This window comes from Zonotrichia leucophrys, chromosome 7, assembly GCF_028769735.1.
Source record: "Zonotrichia leucophrys gambelii isolate GWCS_2022_RI chromosome 7, RI_Zleu_2.0, whole genome shotgun sequence".
Taxonomy (NCBI): Eukaryota; Metazoa; Chordata; class Aves; order Passeriformes; family Passerellidae; genus Zonotrichia; species Zonotrichia leucophrys.
In genome coordinates, this window is record NC_088177.1 from 29,966,347 (window position 1) to 29,981,990 (window position 15,644).

The 15,644-nt window shown below is 45.8% G+C and overlaps 1 protein-coding gene across 5 annotated transcripts in view; it reads left to right on the forward strand.

Moving 5' to 3' along the window:
* CFAP65 (cilia and flagella associated protein 65) overlaps positions 1-15,644 on the forward strand; it is a 31,515-nt gene that overhangs the window by 12,783 nt on the left and 3,088 nt on the right. For 3 of the 5 annotated variants that reach the window (XM_064718890.1, XM_064718889.1, XM_064718893.1), the window contains exons 15-28: positions 705-870; positions 1,425-1,553; positions 2,033-2,258; positions 3,186-3,314; positions 3,596-3,772; positions 4,445-4,511; positions 8,341-8,451; positions 9,229-9,420; positions 10,170-10,328; positions 11,627-11,764; positions 12,203-12,319; positions 12,905-13,042; positions 13,528-13,593; positions 15,219-15,433. In XM_064718890.1, the coding sequence (XP_064574960.1) occupies positions 705-870; positions 1,425-1,553; positions 2,033-2,258; positions 3,186-3,314; positions 3,596-3,772; positions 4,445-4,511; positions 8,341-8,451; positions 9,229-9,420; positions 10,170-10,328; positions 11,627-11,764; positions 12,203-12,319; positions 12,905-13,042; positions 13,528-13,593; positions 15,219-15,433 (2,030 nt within the window). The remainder of the gene's footprint in view (positions 1-704; positions 871-1,424; positions 1,554-2,032; positions 2,259-3,185; positions 3,315-3,595; positions 3,773-4,444; positions 4,512-8,340; positions 8,452-9,228; positions 9,421-10,169; positions 10,329-11,626; positions 11,765-12,202; positions 12,320-12,904; positions 13,043-13,527; positions 13,594-15,218; positions 15,434-15,644) is intronic. The other 2 variants (XM_064718892.1, XM_064718891.1) reach the window with 1 other exon arrangement.

A 15,644-nucleotide genomic window follows, 5' to 3' on the forward strand; every position in this document is an offset into this window, starting at 1 on the left:
CATTATAAATTGTATGTGAGTGCACAACTAGCCAAAAGTGAGGGGCACTCTTTAAGCAGTCACAAAAGGGCCAGCAAAAACCTCTCAGCCTTGACCCAAGTGCAGCTGGCCAGCTAGTGTTCTCACAGCCCTGAATATGCTACATCCTACCCAGCAAACAGCCTAAAAACAGTAGGAGAATGCATTTGGAGGAGGGATTGAGTCCCTCACAGACCTGTTCCACATTTTATTGTGCTCCAACTACCTTAAAGGTGTTTGTAGCAAAGTGGGTGTTGGTCTTTTCACCTGAGTAATAAGCAATAAGGCAAGAGTAAATCACTTTAAATTGCATCAGGGGAGGTTTAGATTGGATGCTTAGAAAAATTTCTTCAGGAAAGGGGTTGTCACTCATTGGAATGCGCTGCCCAATTAAGTGGTTGAGTCATTCTTGGAAGTATTTAAAAGACGTGTATTCAGGGACATGGTTTAGTAGTGGCATTGACAGTGTCAATGGTTGGACTCAGTGATCTTAGAGGTCTTTTTTAACCTCAACAATTCTATCTCCCAGGGCATGCCAGGTCCTACACAAAGCAGGGAGTCCTTTGCACTGCACTGTACTTGGCATGTGCCAAGGGATCAGCATGTGGTGAGATAAGTGGTGGCTACACTCAACCACTATGTTTGACATGTTAAAGTGACCTCAGCATGGTGGGTTTGTATTCCAGGCACACAAGGACTATCTGGACCTTGGAAATGTTCTAGTTGGTGATCAAAAAAGCTACAGCATTGTACTGCTAAATGATGGGATCTGTACTCTGAATTACATCCTCAGTGTGGAGCAACTCTTCACAGGGCCCCATGACCCTGAGGAGGTCCGCAGCGATCTACTGGGTACTGTAAAGGAATTAACATGGGACAGGACCTTAGTTTTTCCCTCTTTTCTCCAAAACCAATCTAGAATTAACCTGGAGGTTGGACTGGTTGCTGGTTGGCTTGCACTGATTCTCTCAAACCTTAAGTTGTCTGCCCCTTTGTGCAGGACGTGACTTTTCTGTCTTGCTGGAAAAAGCATAATCCAGAGTCTGACAATTGAAGTTAGACCAATCTGGACCTTGAAATAAGATACAATTTCCCAGCAGAGGAGGAAGTTAAATAAAGGACCTTACCAGAAGAAATGTTGCCAGCTCTTAGTTGCCTACCTAGAGGACCTCCAGTTGGGAAGTTCCCTGCTCTTTGCTGGCCAGAGGCAATCTGGGTAGTCCCAGTAAGCTGCCTACAGTTGTAGTCTGGGAATCCCAAATTCAGCACTTGAAGCTAATCCTAACTATTAGGCAAGGGGTGGCAGTGGCTAGAGTGCTGGTAGACTTAGTGATCTGTGTGCCACAATATGTGTGGTGTAAGAGACAGTAATGCCAAGAGCTCATACCACCTCTTGTATCCTACAGCTCTAGAGCTGGAACATTCCAGAGGAACAATTCCTGCAAGATCAAAAGCTTCTGTGAGAATAAAAGTAAGACCAGCCCGTCGGCTGCAATACACCTGGAAAATCAGATATGATATTTGTGCACCCAAAGGTGAGATGGATGTTTTGGGGTGTTCAGAGATGGGGGACAGTGTTTGTAAAAGAAGAGACTGGCAAGACAAGGAGGTGAAAAATGTAATGTCATTTGAATGAAAGGGGAACACAAGATATAAGTAACTGTTTATGATTTTTCAGTGTGAAAACAAGGGGCACTTCATAAAATGTTTAGACTGTAGGTTTAAATCAAAACATGTTTTTCTCACATAGTGCAAAACTAAATTGTGTAAATACACTGTTGAAAAGGATTACATTCATAGTCTTCTGATGATGTCTAAATGCAGAAGTCAAGGTACAACTAGAAGTCAGTGGTTTAGGGGTTTTGAGAAGCTGCCAAACAAAAGACTATGTACAATGCCCATTCTTTCATTGTTCTTGGTAGGGCCTCCTTCCTCTTTGCTGCAGTCAAAATGACCCAGGCAGCAGCCCCTTAATGGCACATGACTACTTTTTGGTGTTTCTTTCTCCCCCAAGCTGCAGGTCTTGCAAATGTAAAAGAGAAGGAGGAGTTCCTGTGCCGCGTTGTAGCAACAGGCGTCTACCCAACTTTGCGCATCACAGACGCTTGTACAACAGGGACTGCCAGGCGTAACAGCAAGATGCACATCTGGAAGCTCTTCTCCTTGGACACACTGAATGAATACTTGGAGAGAGACCCAACTCCTGGCGAGCTCACCTACAAAGTCCCCACAAGGCACAGGTGAGATGAGGAAATGGCTCAGTGGATCTTTGAGTCCCTTGCATGAGCCAGACAGAGATGCTGTGGCTTATTGGCATGTGTTGTAGCTCCTTGCTGCCTGGCACCCTGTTTTTCCATCCTAACTGCTGCAGGCAGTTGCTCACTTCCACTTTTCTGCTTAAGCTCCCTTGAAAGGAGCCACAGAAACAGAGAATAATTTAATTGCAATAACCTCCAAAAGTCTCTGATGTAGCAAAGCAGGGACATATAGATCAGGTTGCCCCAGACCTTATTCAGTTCTAAATATCTGAATATTCAGTGCTGAATATGTCTGAAAATGGAGAAACCACAGCTTGTCTGAGCTCCTGTTTAACCATTTCCATGGTGAAAACCCTTTCCTTAGTATCTCATCAGAATATCTTGTATTGCAACTTGTGCAGTTGCCATCCCTGACCCATTGCTTCATAAGGCTGAACAAGTCCAGGTCCTTTTGTCCATCCTTGTAATCACAGAATGGTTTGGATTGGAAGAGACCTTAAAGATCATCTAATTCCAACCCTTCTGCCATGGGCAGGGATGCCTTCCACTAGACCAAGTTGCTCAGAGCCCCATCCAGCTTGGCTCCAGCTCTCAGCCATTTTAGTGGCCCTCCATTGGGCCTGCTCCAGTACATCAGTGACTTCCTTATACTGAGGAGCTAAAGAGAGACTTCAGGCTAAGCAGGACTCTCTTATGTCACTCACTTTCATTAGACATACATAAAAGATTTTGAAAAGAAAATCAGGTCTGCCTTATGTCCAGTGTCCTTTCTCTCAAAAGGGTCAAGAACATAAGATCAGACAAGAATTATAAGGAGGACAGCCAGTGTGGAATGACCTTTCCCCTGTCATGCCCTGATGACCCTTCCTCCTGTTTCAGTTTAATATCTTCTTTCTCTCCTGTGACCAGCACATGCTTGATCCCTCCAGTGTATACCCCTCTCCTGCTGGATTTTGACTTTGGGTCTGCCCCAGTAGACTCACAGCCTACCTGTGTGATGCTTCTGCTGGAGAACAAGGGTGTGGTACCTGTGGACTGGTAAGCAGTGCTCACTGGAGCTCAGCCTTCTTTTTTGGGGTCTGGAAGTGCTCAAAGGGCTGTAAGAAATTTGCAGGTTAATAGGGTGGGTTTTGTAGGTACAGCTGCAGCTGAGGTCTGTTGATGAGTCTAGCTGGGTAAGCAATCAGGGAGATCCAGATGAGATCTGATGAAATGTGATGTGGCCACCAGGTGGGCTAAGCCCATTTGGATTGAATATGTGACCACAGCCCTGGGGAAGTTGCATATCCTCGTTGCTGACCAGCTGATTGGTTCCCTAGGGCCTTCTTGTTTCCTTCTGATCAGAAGATGGACATAGAGCGCTGGGCAGAAGATGTTGACTTTACCCCCCAGGAGCTGCACCAGATGAGAATTCAGGATAACAAGCTCTTCAGTGTTTCCCCCAAGTCAGGAACACTTCTTCCAGGGCAGGAGGAATCTGTCCAGCTCTCACACAGGTGATGACAAGCACCTGTTCTTCAGAGCCTCATGCTGTGTGCCAGAACAACATATGCCATCAGTCTCCTGAGTTTCCATGCCAGATTTTCCTTCCTCATCATATATTTCTCAGCAGAGGCTGGGCAATAAAAAGTTCCTGAACATGTCCAGTTTCTGGACCCCACAGAGCTGGTCTTCCTCAGGAGAATGTTTTAATGTCCTTTAACACTGCAGAGCAAAAGGCATTTAGTGTGACATGCTGGGGACCCTGCCTTGACCTGACAGTTGAGGAGATGAATGATGGCAGCTGCACATGCTGCACTTTTGATTATGTAATGATTTTTTTTTTTTTTTTGTCATCAGCTAGAACTGCTAGCCCTTGCCTGCCTGTAGAAGGTATGAAGAAAGCCGAATGCTTCCCCTTTCAAAGCAGACCATATCTGAGAAGTTTTGGCATTTTGTTGGCCTAAAAACTTGGGTGCCTGAATAGGTGTATGACTAAAATCAACATTGTATCACTTATTCCCACCCAAACACCGCTGGGTTCCCCCACCTCCCCGCAGCCCTTACGCAGCAGTGACTCTTTAGCTGGGAAGTGAATTGTCTCTAATGTTCTGTGTGACTCTGACTCTATTATTCTGGGCACAAGGTTGATTTCTACTGTTTTCCTCTCTCTCCTCTTTCACTGCTAGACATGATTTCATTGGCAATGATCGCCTCCCTGTCCTGCTGAAGATTTCCCATGGCCGTGAGATTCTGGTAAGATAGCAGGTGTCCCTTCCTTCCATTTGCTGAATCACAGCAGGTAGGAACTGAATTAATAAGTGTTTTCCCCAGAATCTGCACAGTGTACAGGGGGCTGTGTCCTTCCCCTGGAATTTGCACTAGCCAGGCAGTAAGAGAGGATCACGCAGAGACATAAAAACAATGTTCTGACAAACTTGTGATTCCAGCACAGAGTGATGTGGGCAGTGCACTGGCAGAATGGCCCTTGGATGTTGCATCTGCTGGATTCTTCATCAAGAGCACTATTATTTATTTATTTATTATTAACCTTTGTATTTTATTAATGGTGTTAGTGCAGAATTGCTTCTTCCTTCAAGACAACTCCAAGTCCAAAACCGCCTTTCCATGTTTTTCAGTCCCTGCATGTTTTCCACACTCTGATGTAACTTATGATCAGGATTCCTGTTCATGCGTCTCCTCATTTCATCTGCCTCACTGTGAGTTGTTCCATGCTGTTCCTGGAGTTCAAATCTGCAGCCCATCCTGCTTCTCTCTTATGCAGCTTTCCTGAATCTCTCCATCTCATCAACTTTCCATACTCTACAACCCCCCCTGGAATATGCTTTTCTCCAAATACGCCACCATCATCTTCTGTGATGGTAGTTTGGGAATGCACAGGGTGGCAGAGCATCCTCCACCTCTGGGGTTACAGGGTGAGCTCCTTCCCCAAGCCCAGAAGATAGTCCCTGGGTTCCTGGTTGGCTGCAGCCTTTGTCCACCCACTTATTTCTCCTACCAATGATAGAGGAGATTCTTACTCATTCTTCCTGCTCGACTGCTTTCTAAAGCATCCCAGAGCTGATCTTTGGTGTGTTTTCCCTGAGCATCTCCTCAGGCTTAGAACTAATTTCTCTCTCTCCCCCTCTCTCAAACTGTCAGTTAGAGTCAAAGTCACCTTGTGCTCTGCCAGGCACCGCTCATGCCCGGCTGAGCCTTCCTGTCTGTCTCTGAAGTTTCCTATGAGACCATTGTGTTCACATATCTCTTTTATTTTTCTTTTCTTTCAGGACTGTTGTCAGCTGAAAATCCAACCCTTTGACCAAGCTGTTCAAACAGTGGCTTAACTGTGCCTTCCCTCAAAGCCCTTGGACAGGCTCCCTGTGCTCTGCCTGCCTGGCACAATCCTGAGAGTGACTGTGGGGAAGAGTTGGCCAGTGAGGGAAGAGGCTTTGGAGCACCAGCAGCCTATAGGGCACACATCCTCTCTTGCCATATGGCCAGTGGCTTTGGTGGCCACCAGAGGCCACCACCCTCTGTCTTGCTGTCCCTGCAGAAAGGGCTAGAAAAGCGTGGGATACCCTGGGGATGAAAAGATGCCTTGGTGCCTTTGAGCTCTGGCAATAGGAGCTGTAGAAGCCAGTGCAGAGACATGGAGCAGTGCAGGTGGTTGCAGCCTGCAGAGATGCAGTGTCAGTACTAAACTGCTGATATCAGAAAGTAGGAATGGGAAATACTTCTTGTGCAAGGAGGGCAGCTGAGGGACTGAGCTGTGTGCCTGCTTTCCTTGCAGTCATGGCATGAAGTGCACAGAGTTTCCAGCTCCTGAGGCATAAACTGCCCTAAATATGCTCCCATTCCAGGGCTGAGCAAACTCTCACCTGTGATTCTGGTGAAATGTACAGAGCATATGCTAACCTTAAGCATATGCTAACCTTAAGCAAATGCTGTAGTGTCACCCCAAAAGTTAAGCTTTGGAAATTTCCAAAAGCAATAAACAGACGAGGAGCCCATTGGGGTGGGGTATTGCTTGGTTACTCTGTCAAATTCCAAATTATTTGGCTTCAGAGCTGTGTGTTTAGCCACCTGCAAACCAATGCCTGTTTTTCCTTTGGGTTTAAAATCACTTCTGTGATGACTTTACCTACATGGATAGATTCTGACCTCCTGTTTCTCTGTTTCCCTAACTTAATTTTCAGGAGAAGCTTCTTTTCTGTTATTCCTTCCCCATTCAGTGGCCAATTTTTAGTCCTCTGATGATTTATAGGTACTCTGAATAACCCAAACTGATGTCCCATTGGTAATTTTTTCTGGCTGTAGAAGGAGACATCTGTAGCACTTCTGTGTTTCCAATTCCTTGTGCGGCAGGGAAACAAGGCCTCCCACTGCCTAATGCTTTCACAGATTGTCCTTTGCCTCTTCACCTGTAAGACTGCTTGTTCTCAGAGCTCTGAGATTGTTTGGCCGGGCAGAATTTGCAGCCCCCAGCAGTTTTAGTAGGAAAAGCCCAGCCAGCTCATGTGTTGCAGGCTGAGGTAGGCTGGTTCACAGAACTCCCTGGAGAGAAGGGCTGGATCCCAAGGAGAATCCCTGAGCACACAGATTTTATAAAGTGCAAGTGTTTGCACTTCACTTCATAGCTGCTAGTTTGGTATTGTGAGGTGTTATCACCGGCAGCTTGTGTTCTCCAGGCAGCTTTCCTCCCTGGGGAATCTGGCATCCCCTGGCATCCCTCTTATGATCTTAAGTCTTCACTGCGGGATGAAGTCTATGCACTCTAGAAGGACAGTTGATTGCAGCAAGTCTTCACTTCTCTCCATTTGTCTCTCTTTAACTGATAATCCTCTAAATGTCATATTCTGTGTCAAATGGAAACTGATGACAGTTTTTCCTGAGCAGTTCTGGTCTGTTGGAATACAAGGTGGATTTTTGATCAAAGTCATATAAATAGATCTTTCACTCCCAAAGCACAGGGAGGTTCCTATCCCTTTTTCTTTTGAAGTTTAAAAGCAAAGCTTTTGTCTTTCTCCTACTTTCACTTCATCTGGCAAGCTGTGGTTCTCAGGAGGCTGAATACTCATGTAGTGCTTTGAAAAGATCCCATGTGGGACCTTGCTAACCTTGTATTTCTAGTTCTTTTTCACTCTGCATTTTGTTTATAGATCTGAACTGAAATGAGTTTTTTAAAAGGAGTTGTCATTCTCTGCTCTTTTTAAAGTGGCTGACACAGTATCTCCTGCAGGTGTCTATCTTTGCAAATATTCTGTCTTTTACACATCTGTTTGAAAAATAGCCATGCTTCAGGCTTAATTACTGTGAATTGCAGCAACTTGGCTCCCGTTGGCCCATGCAGAGACATTGCTAAGTGACTGCTTTGCAGCCTCTACCCCAAAGCAGACAGCTCAGGGGTACTTTGGAGTGATCCTGCAGAAAACAGTGCATCATCAGTGCATCTTCAGCATGATTGTGGTTTTCTCAACATGCAGGAGCCTATGTGAATGCAAAATCTTTCTGTGAAATAGCTCTGTAATCTCTCCACTTTGCTTGGAGTGCCTGGTGGCTGCTTTGCCAACAGGATACTGTTGATCATCACTTGGTCACTTAGTTCAGCTGGAATCGTCTTGCTTTTGGACTTGCTTCTAGCTTTTGGGCTGCTAGACACATTCTTGGAGCACTCTAGAGTACATGCAGATGATCCTTTACAAGAGGAGGCCATTACTTACCTAAATCCTCTCTTTCCAAAGTATTTGGCTGTGACGGCTGCACATTCTCCTATGTGCAGTCCAGACACTTTCATTCATGGACAATTTCCACCATACACTTGTACAGAGAAGCACTGATGCTGATGCCTAGCATAGCAGAGAGAAAAGTCTTTCTGATAAAAGAAGAGAACCTTTCAGAGAAAATCTGGAGCAGGTTCTCCATCTCCTTGATTTTTGTCTTAGGACACGCTATCCTGGTATTACCAATTAAAGTTTGTAACTGTGTGGCCTTCCATTTGCAAAGTACTTCAGAGTCCTTGTGCAGATGTTAGTGATGGGACCAAGGCCCTGTGAGGAAGTGACTGCCTTTCTTTCCACTGTAGCTGACCTTCAGTGGTGTGACAGTGGAGCACGACCAGCGCTACGTTCATTTTGCATCCACCAAGCATGTCTTTGCACCCGTCGCTGTGGGACGCTCCCACCCTCCCACACAGGTGAGCATCCTGGAGCCAAAGCCAGCAGCAAGTGTAGGGAAGGAGCTACACTGCTGTGTCCCAAGGACAGGCAGTGTCTGAGGCAATTCTCAGAAAATGGAATGGCCTCTGTAGTGAAGCGTCACAGGAGAACTCTGAGAATAGCTCTAGGCAGAGTTTGCAAATAGCTGCTGGGAAAGTACTTCTCACCATCTGCAGTTTGACAAGATTAGGTGTTCACTCTGTAATCAGGATGCTTATGAGGTGTGTTGGGCTGTTCAATTATTCTCTTGCATTGTATCTGAGTGAAAACTTGCCTAGCTGCTCCGAGTACTCTGGAAATAAACCCTAATTAGATTTTTAGGAAATTAATTTTACTTCCTTAAACGCTTATTCAGCAAAAAGGCAGCTTTGATTATGTTCTGCCTAATTTACTTGGGAAATGAACAAGTCTGAATTGAATTAAGAGCACTTTAATAGAAGTTTTTTTGCATTTTACGTATTCCGCTTTACAATGATCCCTTTAGCTAATCTGTATGAATTTCCCCCAGTGTGAATTGACAAGACACCATTTGGAGAGGCACTTTGCTTATCAATGTACATGTGTGGTGATAAACCTTCAGCACAGCTGCCTATCAGAGCCGTGGTGTTAAATCTTGACACTATAAGGTCTTCTCATTCTTAGGAGATAAGCTGATTAATTAAGTATTAATGCTTATCAGCGCCCCCTGGGGAAGCATTAACTAGTTTAACTTGTACCTGGTATAAAAAGCACTGCTCTTTCTGACTTCACTTCAGATTTATAAACTCTACAATGGTGGCTCCATGCCCGTGACATTTGAGGTTCAGCTGGACAACCTTATGAAGACACAGGAGGAGAATTTTCAGCATCCTGTATTTGCCTGCCTAACTCCTAGAGGAGAAATCCCCCCTGGTGAATCAGGGCACATTGGGTGGATCTTCTCACCACTGGAAGCTAAAACATACACGGTAAGAGCCTCCTCATGACTAAAAGAAACAGATTCTGCTGTTGACCTAAAATTCTTTAGGTTTCTTACAGGTGGTTGTAATGTAATGCTACAGCTGATTTGAGCTCTATGCTTCCAAGCAGCAGAGTCATGACAGCAAATGAGTGGCTGGTCTGGTCTGGAAATGGAGCAGATAAATTTGTCTCATACGTTTTTTCTTCCCAAGAAGAGATATCTTCCACAACCAGAGTGATCCCAGTATTTATTTTTCAAGTAGCGAACAGTACCTGGGGATATCAGTAGTATCTGTTCAGATTTATGGTTCATTGTTGGCCTCCAAAAATTCCCACCGAAGAGACTGAAGTCAGTGTTTTCTATCACTGCAGTGTCTGCTGCTGCAAACTTCTGAAAACAGCCTTCTCAAAGACCTCTGTCCTGGGCTGCAGCAGGCAGGCAAGGCCAGAGCTCTTGCACTACTTGTTGCTTCAGTCTGTGGTGAATGCATGGATAAATAAATAAATTTAACTTTAAAACTCCAACCTTTGCTCCAAGACTCTGTCCATCTCATACTGTAACTGGCTAGTTGACTACTTAACCAGCTTTCCTGGGCTAGCAGGAAAGGCCAACGCCTGAAAGAGCGAAAGAGACTGGATTTGTCTTTATCCATGCATAGAGTGTATTTAGACCAGTCCATTAGCAAGTATGCTAGCTTGTTGCACATCTCTCCCAAATATGACTCTGGACTTAAAACTTTTATCTTGTCTGAGGCAGGTTGATGTTGTCATCCAGATCCTGGAGGGTGACTCGACCCAGATTACTTTCCAGGGAGTAGGCTACAATCCAAATTATGTAGAAGAGGCTGCCACATCCAGAAATTTTTTTTCTTCTGCAGTCATTCCAGGTTCTGCCAGGCTAACTGTGCCTGGGCAGGTAAGTCCAAGTGTGGGATATGAGAGATATGATCAGTCCAGAAATGTGTGAGAGACTGAAATATACAAGTGGCCCCATCTTGCAGTAGTCTGTGTTGCAGGAGAGTTCATTTGCCATGAGACAGAGCAAGACATTTCCCTTCCAGCAGGTGATCTAGAGCTTAACTCATGGATGCTGAAAGGTGTCTTCTTTCCAGCTTGTCACTTCCATAACCATTAGAACAAAAAAGGGTTTGTGTTTGTTCATGTAATTTTTTCTTAGAAGTTACCTCCCATCACAGCTGCCTTTCTTCTGTGCAGCTACAACACCATTTTCTTTCCTAAATCATTCTCAAAAAGACCATTATACCCCTGCCGTGCTCTGTCAGGGCTTGGCTGCCACCATTTCCCAGCCAAACTCAGGTGATTCACAGCCTGAATGCTGACTGCAGGATGGACACCTATTCAGGCACATGCAGAGGAATGCACTTGTCTGACCTGCTGCTGGCTCAGCAGGAGCTTGGCTGGCCTGGCTGGAGCTGGCCTGCCAGCCTGGACAATCTGTTAAACTCACCCACAGATCCAAGCACAGCGAATGAGCATTACACAGCAGCAGAGGCTTTCTCCTGGCAGGTAAAGGATTCAACCTGAGTGACATTAGCATGTCTTCCTTGGAGCCAGCCACAGCTCCACCTGCTCTTCTGCTTCCAGCAGGGCAATTACATTCCTGAGAACAGCAAAGAGAAGATGATTGAAAACTGCCTCAGTCTGACAATGAAGATGGCATTCTGCAAGGCTCTGTTGTCTGAAATGAAGTTTCTTTCTCTAATGATAACTGTACTTAATTAGAGATTGCATTGTGCCTGGAGAACAGGACAAACTAGTAGCATACTAGTGGCAAGGTGTATTAGGGATTGATTTCCTAAAACTCACAGCCAGATTTGATAGGGATTTTGCACAAGCACACACCTCATGTTTCTAAGCTGAAGCAGGAAAAGGCCTGGATTGCAAGTGCTGCACAGAGAATTGGGATGTTACTGGTCCTCTGTGCTCCTGAGATCCTCTCCTGTCCAGCACCAGCATTATGTCTTATTCATTGCTCACTCAATCCCACTGCAATCCAGCTGGCCTTCTGATGTAATGCCACTGTAACCAGAGCAAAATTGAGAGAATTGTTACACTCCCTCAAGTTCCTAAAGATACCTGATATTATCTGTGAATTGCTGGACTTAGAGATGAGTATGACTTAGAGATGACTGTATGGTTAGGTCCCATCTTCCTTCCCTGCCATTCCTTCTGATTTCTCCTTGCTTTCTGCAGGCAGCCACCTTGTCCCATAGCAGGATTTGCCTTGGAAATATCCCAGACTGCACCAAAGCTGGTCGACTTGTCTTTCTCAACAATATCTTGAAGAGCAAGGCAGTGGTGTTTAACTGGCAGATAAATGCTAAAGAAATGGTGAGTTCCTCTTTGATCTACAGCCTTCCTGCCCATCTTACTGTGCCATGAAAGGACCTTACAGCTCCATTTTCAATAAGACACTCAGTTCTAGGGAATTGGCTTTCTACTAGGCGATGAAAGGAAAAGTGAAGGCAATGTTTAGGACAGATGGAACAACAGGAATTCAGAAGGGAAATCCAAAGTCTTTGGTGAGGTTATATGAAGCTGGAACTACAAAATGTGATAACAAACCTCAGGACTCTGTCCGCCAGCAAAAGCCGTGTTTGTTGTTAGAATGTATCAACTGCATCTCTCTCATGCCACCTACCTCTGAGGAGAGGTGTGTTCCAGGCGAAGAGAAAGCACACAGGAAGGTCCCAGGACAGTGAAATAGCTCCTCTGGGTTTTTTTCTTTTTTTATTTAATTTTTTTCTTCTCCTCCTGCCCTTCACCCAGGTGTTGGAGATTGCTCCGAATTCAGGAGTTGTGCAGCCTGGAGAGAGTATCCCTTGCTTCATCACACTGCAACCTACAAGGAATCCCTACTTCTGCAGAGTAAATCTGGTGTGTGAGGTGAGACCCAAGAGGTGTCTGTGTATTACCATGGCCTGGGCATGTTATTGTGGTTCCCAAATGGCTGACCCCAGCAGTCAGCTGCCTGCTGCTTCCAGCTGAAAGAATCCTCACACACTTCTCACTCCTGAAGACACCTAGCTTCATCCTTCCTGATGGTTTGAGCATCTTTGTGACTGTGTGGCTCACTAGATGAAGTGTAATTGTGCAATGTATGGATTTGTGAGGGGAGCCCAGCTGCTAGAAGTGATGGTTTGAATGGGAATGGCTTTCAGTGGATGCCAAAGACTTGATATCTGTAAAAAAACAAGTCTTGCTGCTTTAATATTACTGGGGGCACAGACCAACAGTAACGTTCTCCTCAACATTTCCCAGGTTCTTTTTTGGCAAGAGAGTGTATCTTCTCTGTCTCAGACTTAAAATACCACTGTTTTTTCCTCTTCCTGCCACTGGAATACATGGAAAGAAAGTGGGTTTCTTCCTGGGACCTTCTGAAGGAGACAAACAGACATGGACTTGCGCCATGGACTGTTGTTTGCAGCTCTTTTCTAGCCCTGCTCCCTTCAGTTATGGTTTGTTTCCTAGGTGTACATCCAGGAGTCCCTGGTTCAGTATGAGAGGGACCTGCACAAGTGGGAAAAGGAGAAGGAACGGCAGGCTGTGGAATTCACCATCACAGAGAAGGACCTTGACACCAAGAAGAAGCTAACATCTCCCTCAGTGGTAAGTGCTCTCAAAACCTTGCACCAGATTAGCTGGGCTTAAAAAACAGCAGCCAGTGTTGACAAGAAACATTCTTTAGGAAAACCTAGGCAGTTGTTAAGAGGACATGAGACTGATTTGTTAAAGACCTCAAAGCTGATCTGTGGTTAGAGGAAAATGAGATCTTGTTTTCTAGCCAAGAATCATCTTACAAACTCTGAAATTACTAGTGACCATCTGAAATTTGGAAGTGCATGAGAAGCCTTTGGAAAAACAAAGCCAGTGGCTCTGGAACCAATGGTTGGATTTTTAACCATGAATAAACACTGGAGAGAAATGTGTGGCTAGCAGTAAGAATGTGGTCTGAGTGAAGAATGGAGGATGAGATCATTGACTCTCAGCTGGCACAAAGTTTAAAAAAGATCATAAGCTTTTGTTCTTCTCTATATCTTCCCCACGTGGTAATTCTTCTTCCCTTTTTTTTAATTTAATATTTTATTTTTCAGAGGTTATCAGATTCTGCTGAAACAGAATGTCTTTCAAAATCCTCACCTGTGATGAGGAAATACAAGGTAAGTCAAGCTTGTCTCACTCGTGGTAGAATCAAACTGACTGCTTTAGAAAAGAGGCAAATGTTGGATATCACAGTGTGGGAGTCTGGACAGAGAGCACAGCAGGATTTGTAGCTTCAAGGCTTTGGGAGACAGACTGTTTGGAGGAGGCAGAAGAATCACACTGTCTGGCTGTGTTCTCTGGCCAGTAACTTTCCAGCTGAGGTGAATGGGAACTGAAATTGGCATCTAATGTGCACCCATGACTGGAGAAAGGGGGAAAGGTTTCAAACAAGCAGAAAAAATGCACACAGACAGGGCAATTGGTGTCTGTACTGGTTGCATTTTGGGGCCACAATGCAATGTGTGCCACAGCAGAAAGCAGCAGGACCCTGGCAGAACATGGTGCAGCCACCTCAAGAAGAGCTGTGCTCTGTTCCTCAGGAGAAGCTGCAGACAGGAACTGCCTTGGTTCAAATACACAGAAAGCTTTAACGTTCAGTTTGCCTGGTTCATCAGTTTCCACTCAAGTGCACAACTGTATGCACTGCTGTAAGACAGCTTTTCCAGCAGTGGTGGGAAGGTGTGAAACAAGGTCCCAGTGAGTGCTCTGCAGAGCTACCTGGGCCCCAAGGAAGAGCCAGCAGTGCCTATAGCCATCAGCAGGATGTGCTGTGGGAATGGCAGGGCTCAAAGCTAACCCAAGATGTGGAAAGATTTAGGGGAGCTGAGGGGAGGCTGGATCTGAGAGGACTGAGGCAACAAGGAGATGCAGCTTGTTATCTCAGGAATGTCACTGCAGTGAGGCTGTAGCAGTGCTCCTGAGACCCCATGAGCACCTTTGCATGTCTTGCACTGTTCTGTGTGAAGGAATCGGCTCAGGGCCACTCTAGCTTGGACTGTTTTCTCTGTGCTGTTTGGTGTGATCAGTGATGCAAGTCAAAGCATTCACTGGATGAGCTACAGAAAGGTAACAAACATTTTCTTTTAGTCCTCTAGGGTTTTAAGCCCTAGTGATAATTTGGAGCCTGCTTGTGTCTGTGTAAGGAGCAGTGCAGGCCCCTAGCCTCATTCCGAGAGGCAGGACGGCCATGTCTCAATGATCATTGAAGTCCTGTGATGCCTGAGGACTTCTCCAGATCTCTGTGGTGTTCTTCTGGCCCAGGCATCCTGGCTAGTGCTCTAAGGAGCTTCCCCCAATCTGACTGCTGTTAATGCAACCCCAAGTTGGCCCATGTAGTGTGACTGGGGTCAGTTCCTGGTTTCCCTTCAGGTCTGGGGGAGGACAGTTTCCCCACGGATTCCATCTATGTACTTTGCTTCTCCTGCAGCACTGCCAGTGTGCTTACAAGAGCTTCCACAGTGGTGGATTGGAGAACAACAGCCCCAAGTTCCTTAGAGAGACCCTGAAACCCTGTTGACATTTGGGGCTGGCACGCTGGTCAGTGAGAAGGGAACAGACCTGACTTCCATTACGGCTGCTCCTGCCTGTTATCAGTACTGCGGTGCTAAGATCATTTTGACACCCAGGATCTGGTGGCTCTGCTTGCTGGGCTTTCAGCTCTCATGCCCGTGCTCAAACCTAGACCAGCCTACTTGTGGCCAAAGGACCAATGATATGCCTGCCATTTCTTTCTCTCCAACAGACATTACCCCCTATTAAAAGCCAGCCTCCACCCAGTCAGCCACCTGGATACACTGAGAGGAGGCTGCCATCGGACAAAGATGCCAGCCAGGTGTGGGTCAAACCAGAGCCTCCCACGCCCTTGTCCTTACACCTTGATGTGTCAGCCAGGTCCTTTGCTATTGAGGACTTTCTCAGCAACTTTGCCTTGGATTTTCCCAGATACTTCTTGTCGCGGTAAGAGATAGAGTTTTTTGGATTGGCTGCTTCATCTGAGCCAGGGCTGCCCCATGCTCTGATATGCACTGAACTTGGTGCTCTGCTCTGCTCCTCTGTGCCTCAGTATTAAGTAAGAGGTGTCTTGCTTTCCCCAGCATTAGCTGACATGACCTGTTTCTCTCCCCACCTCAACTGTCAGAGCTCAGTGTTCCTCTTTCATGACAGCATC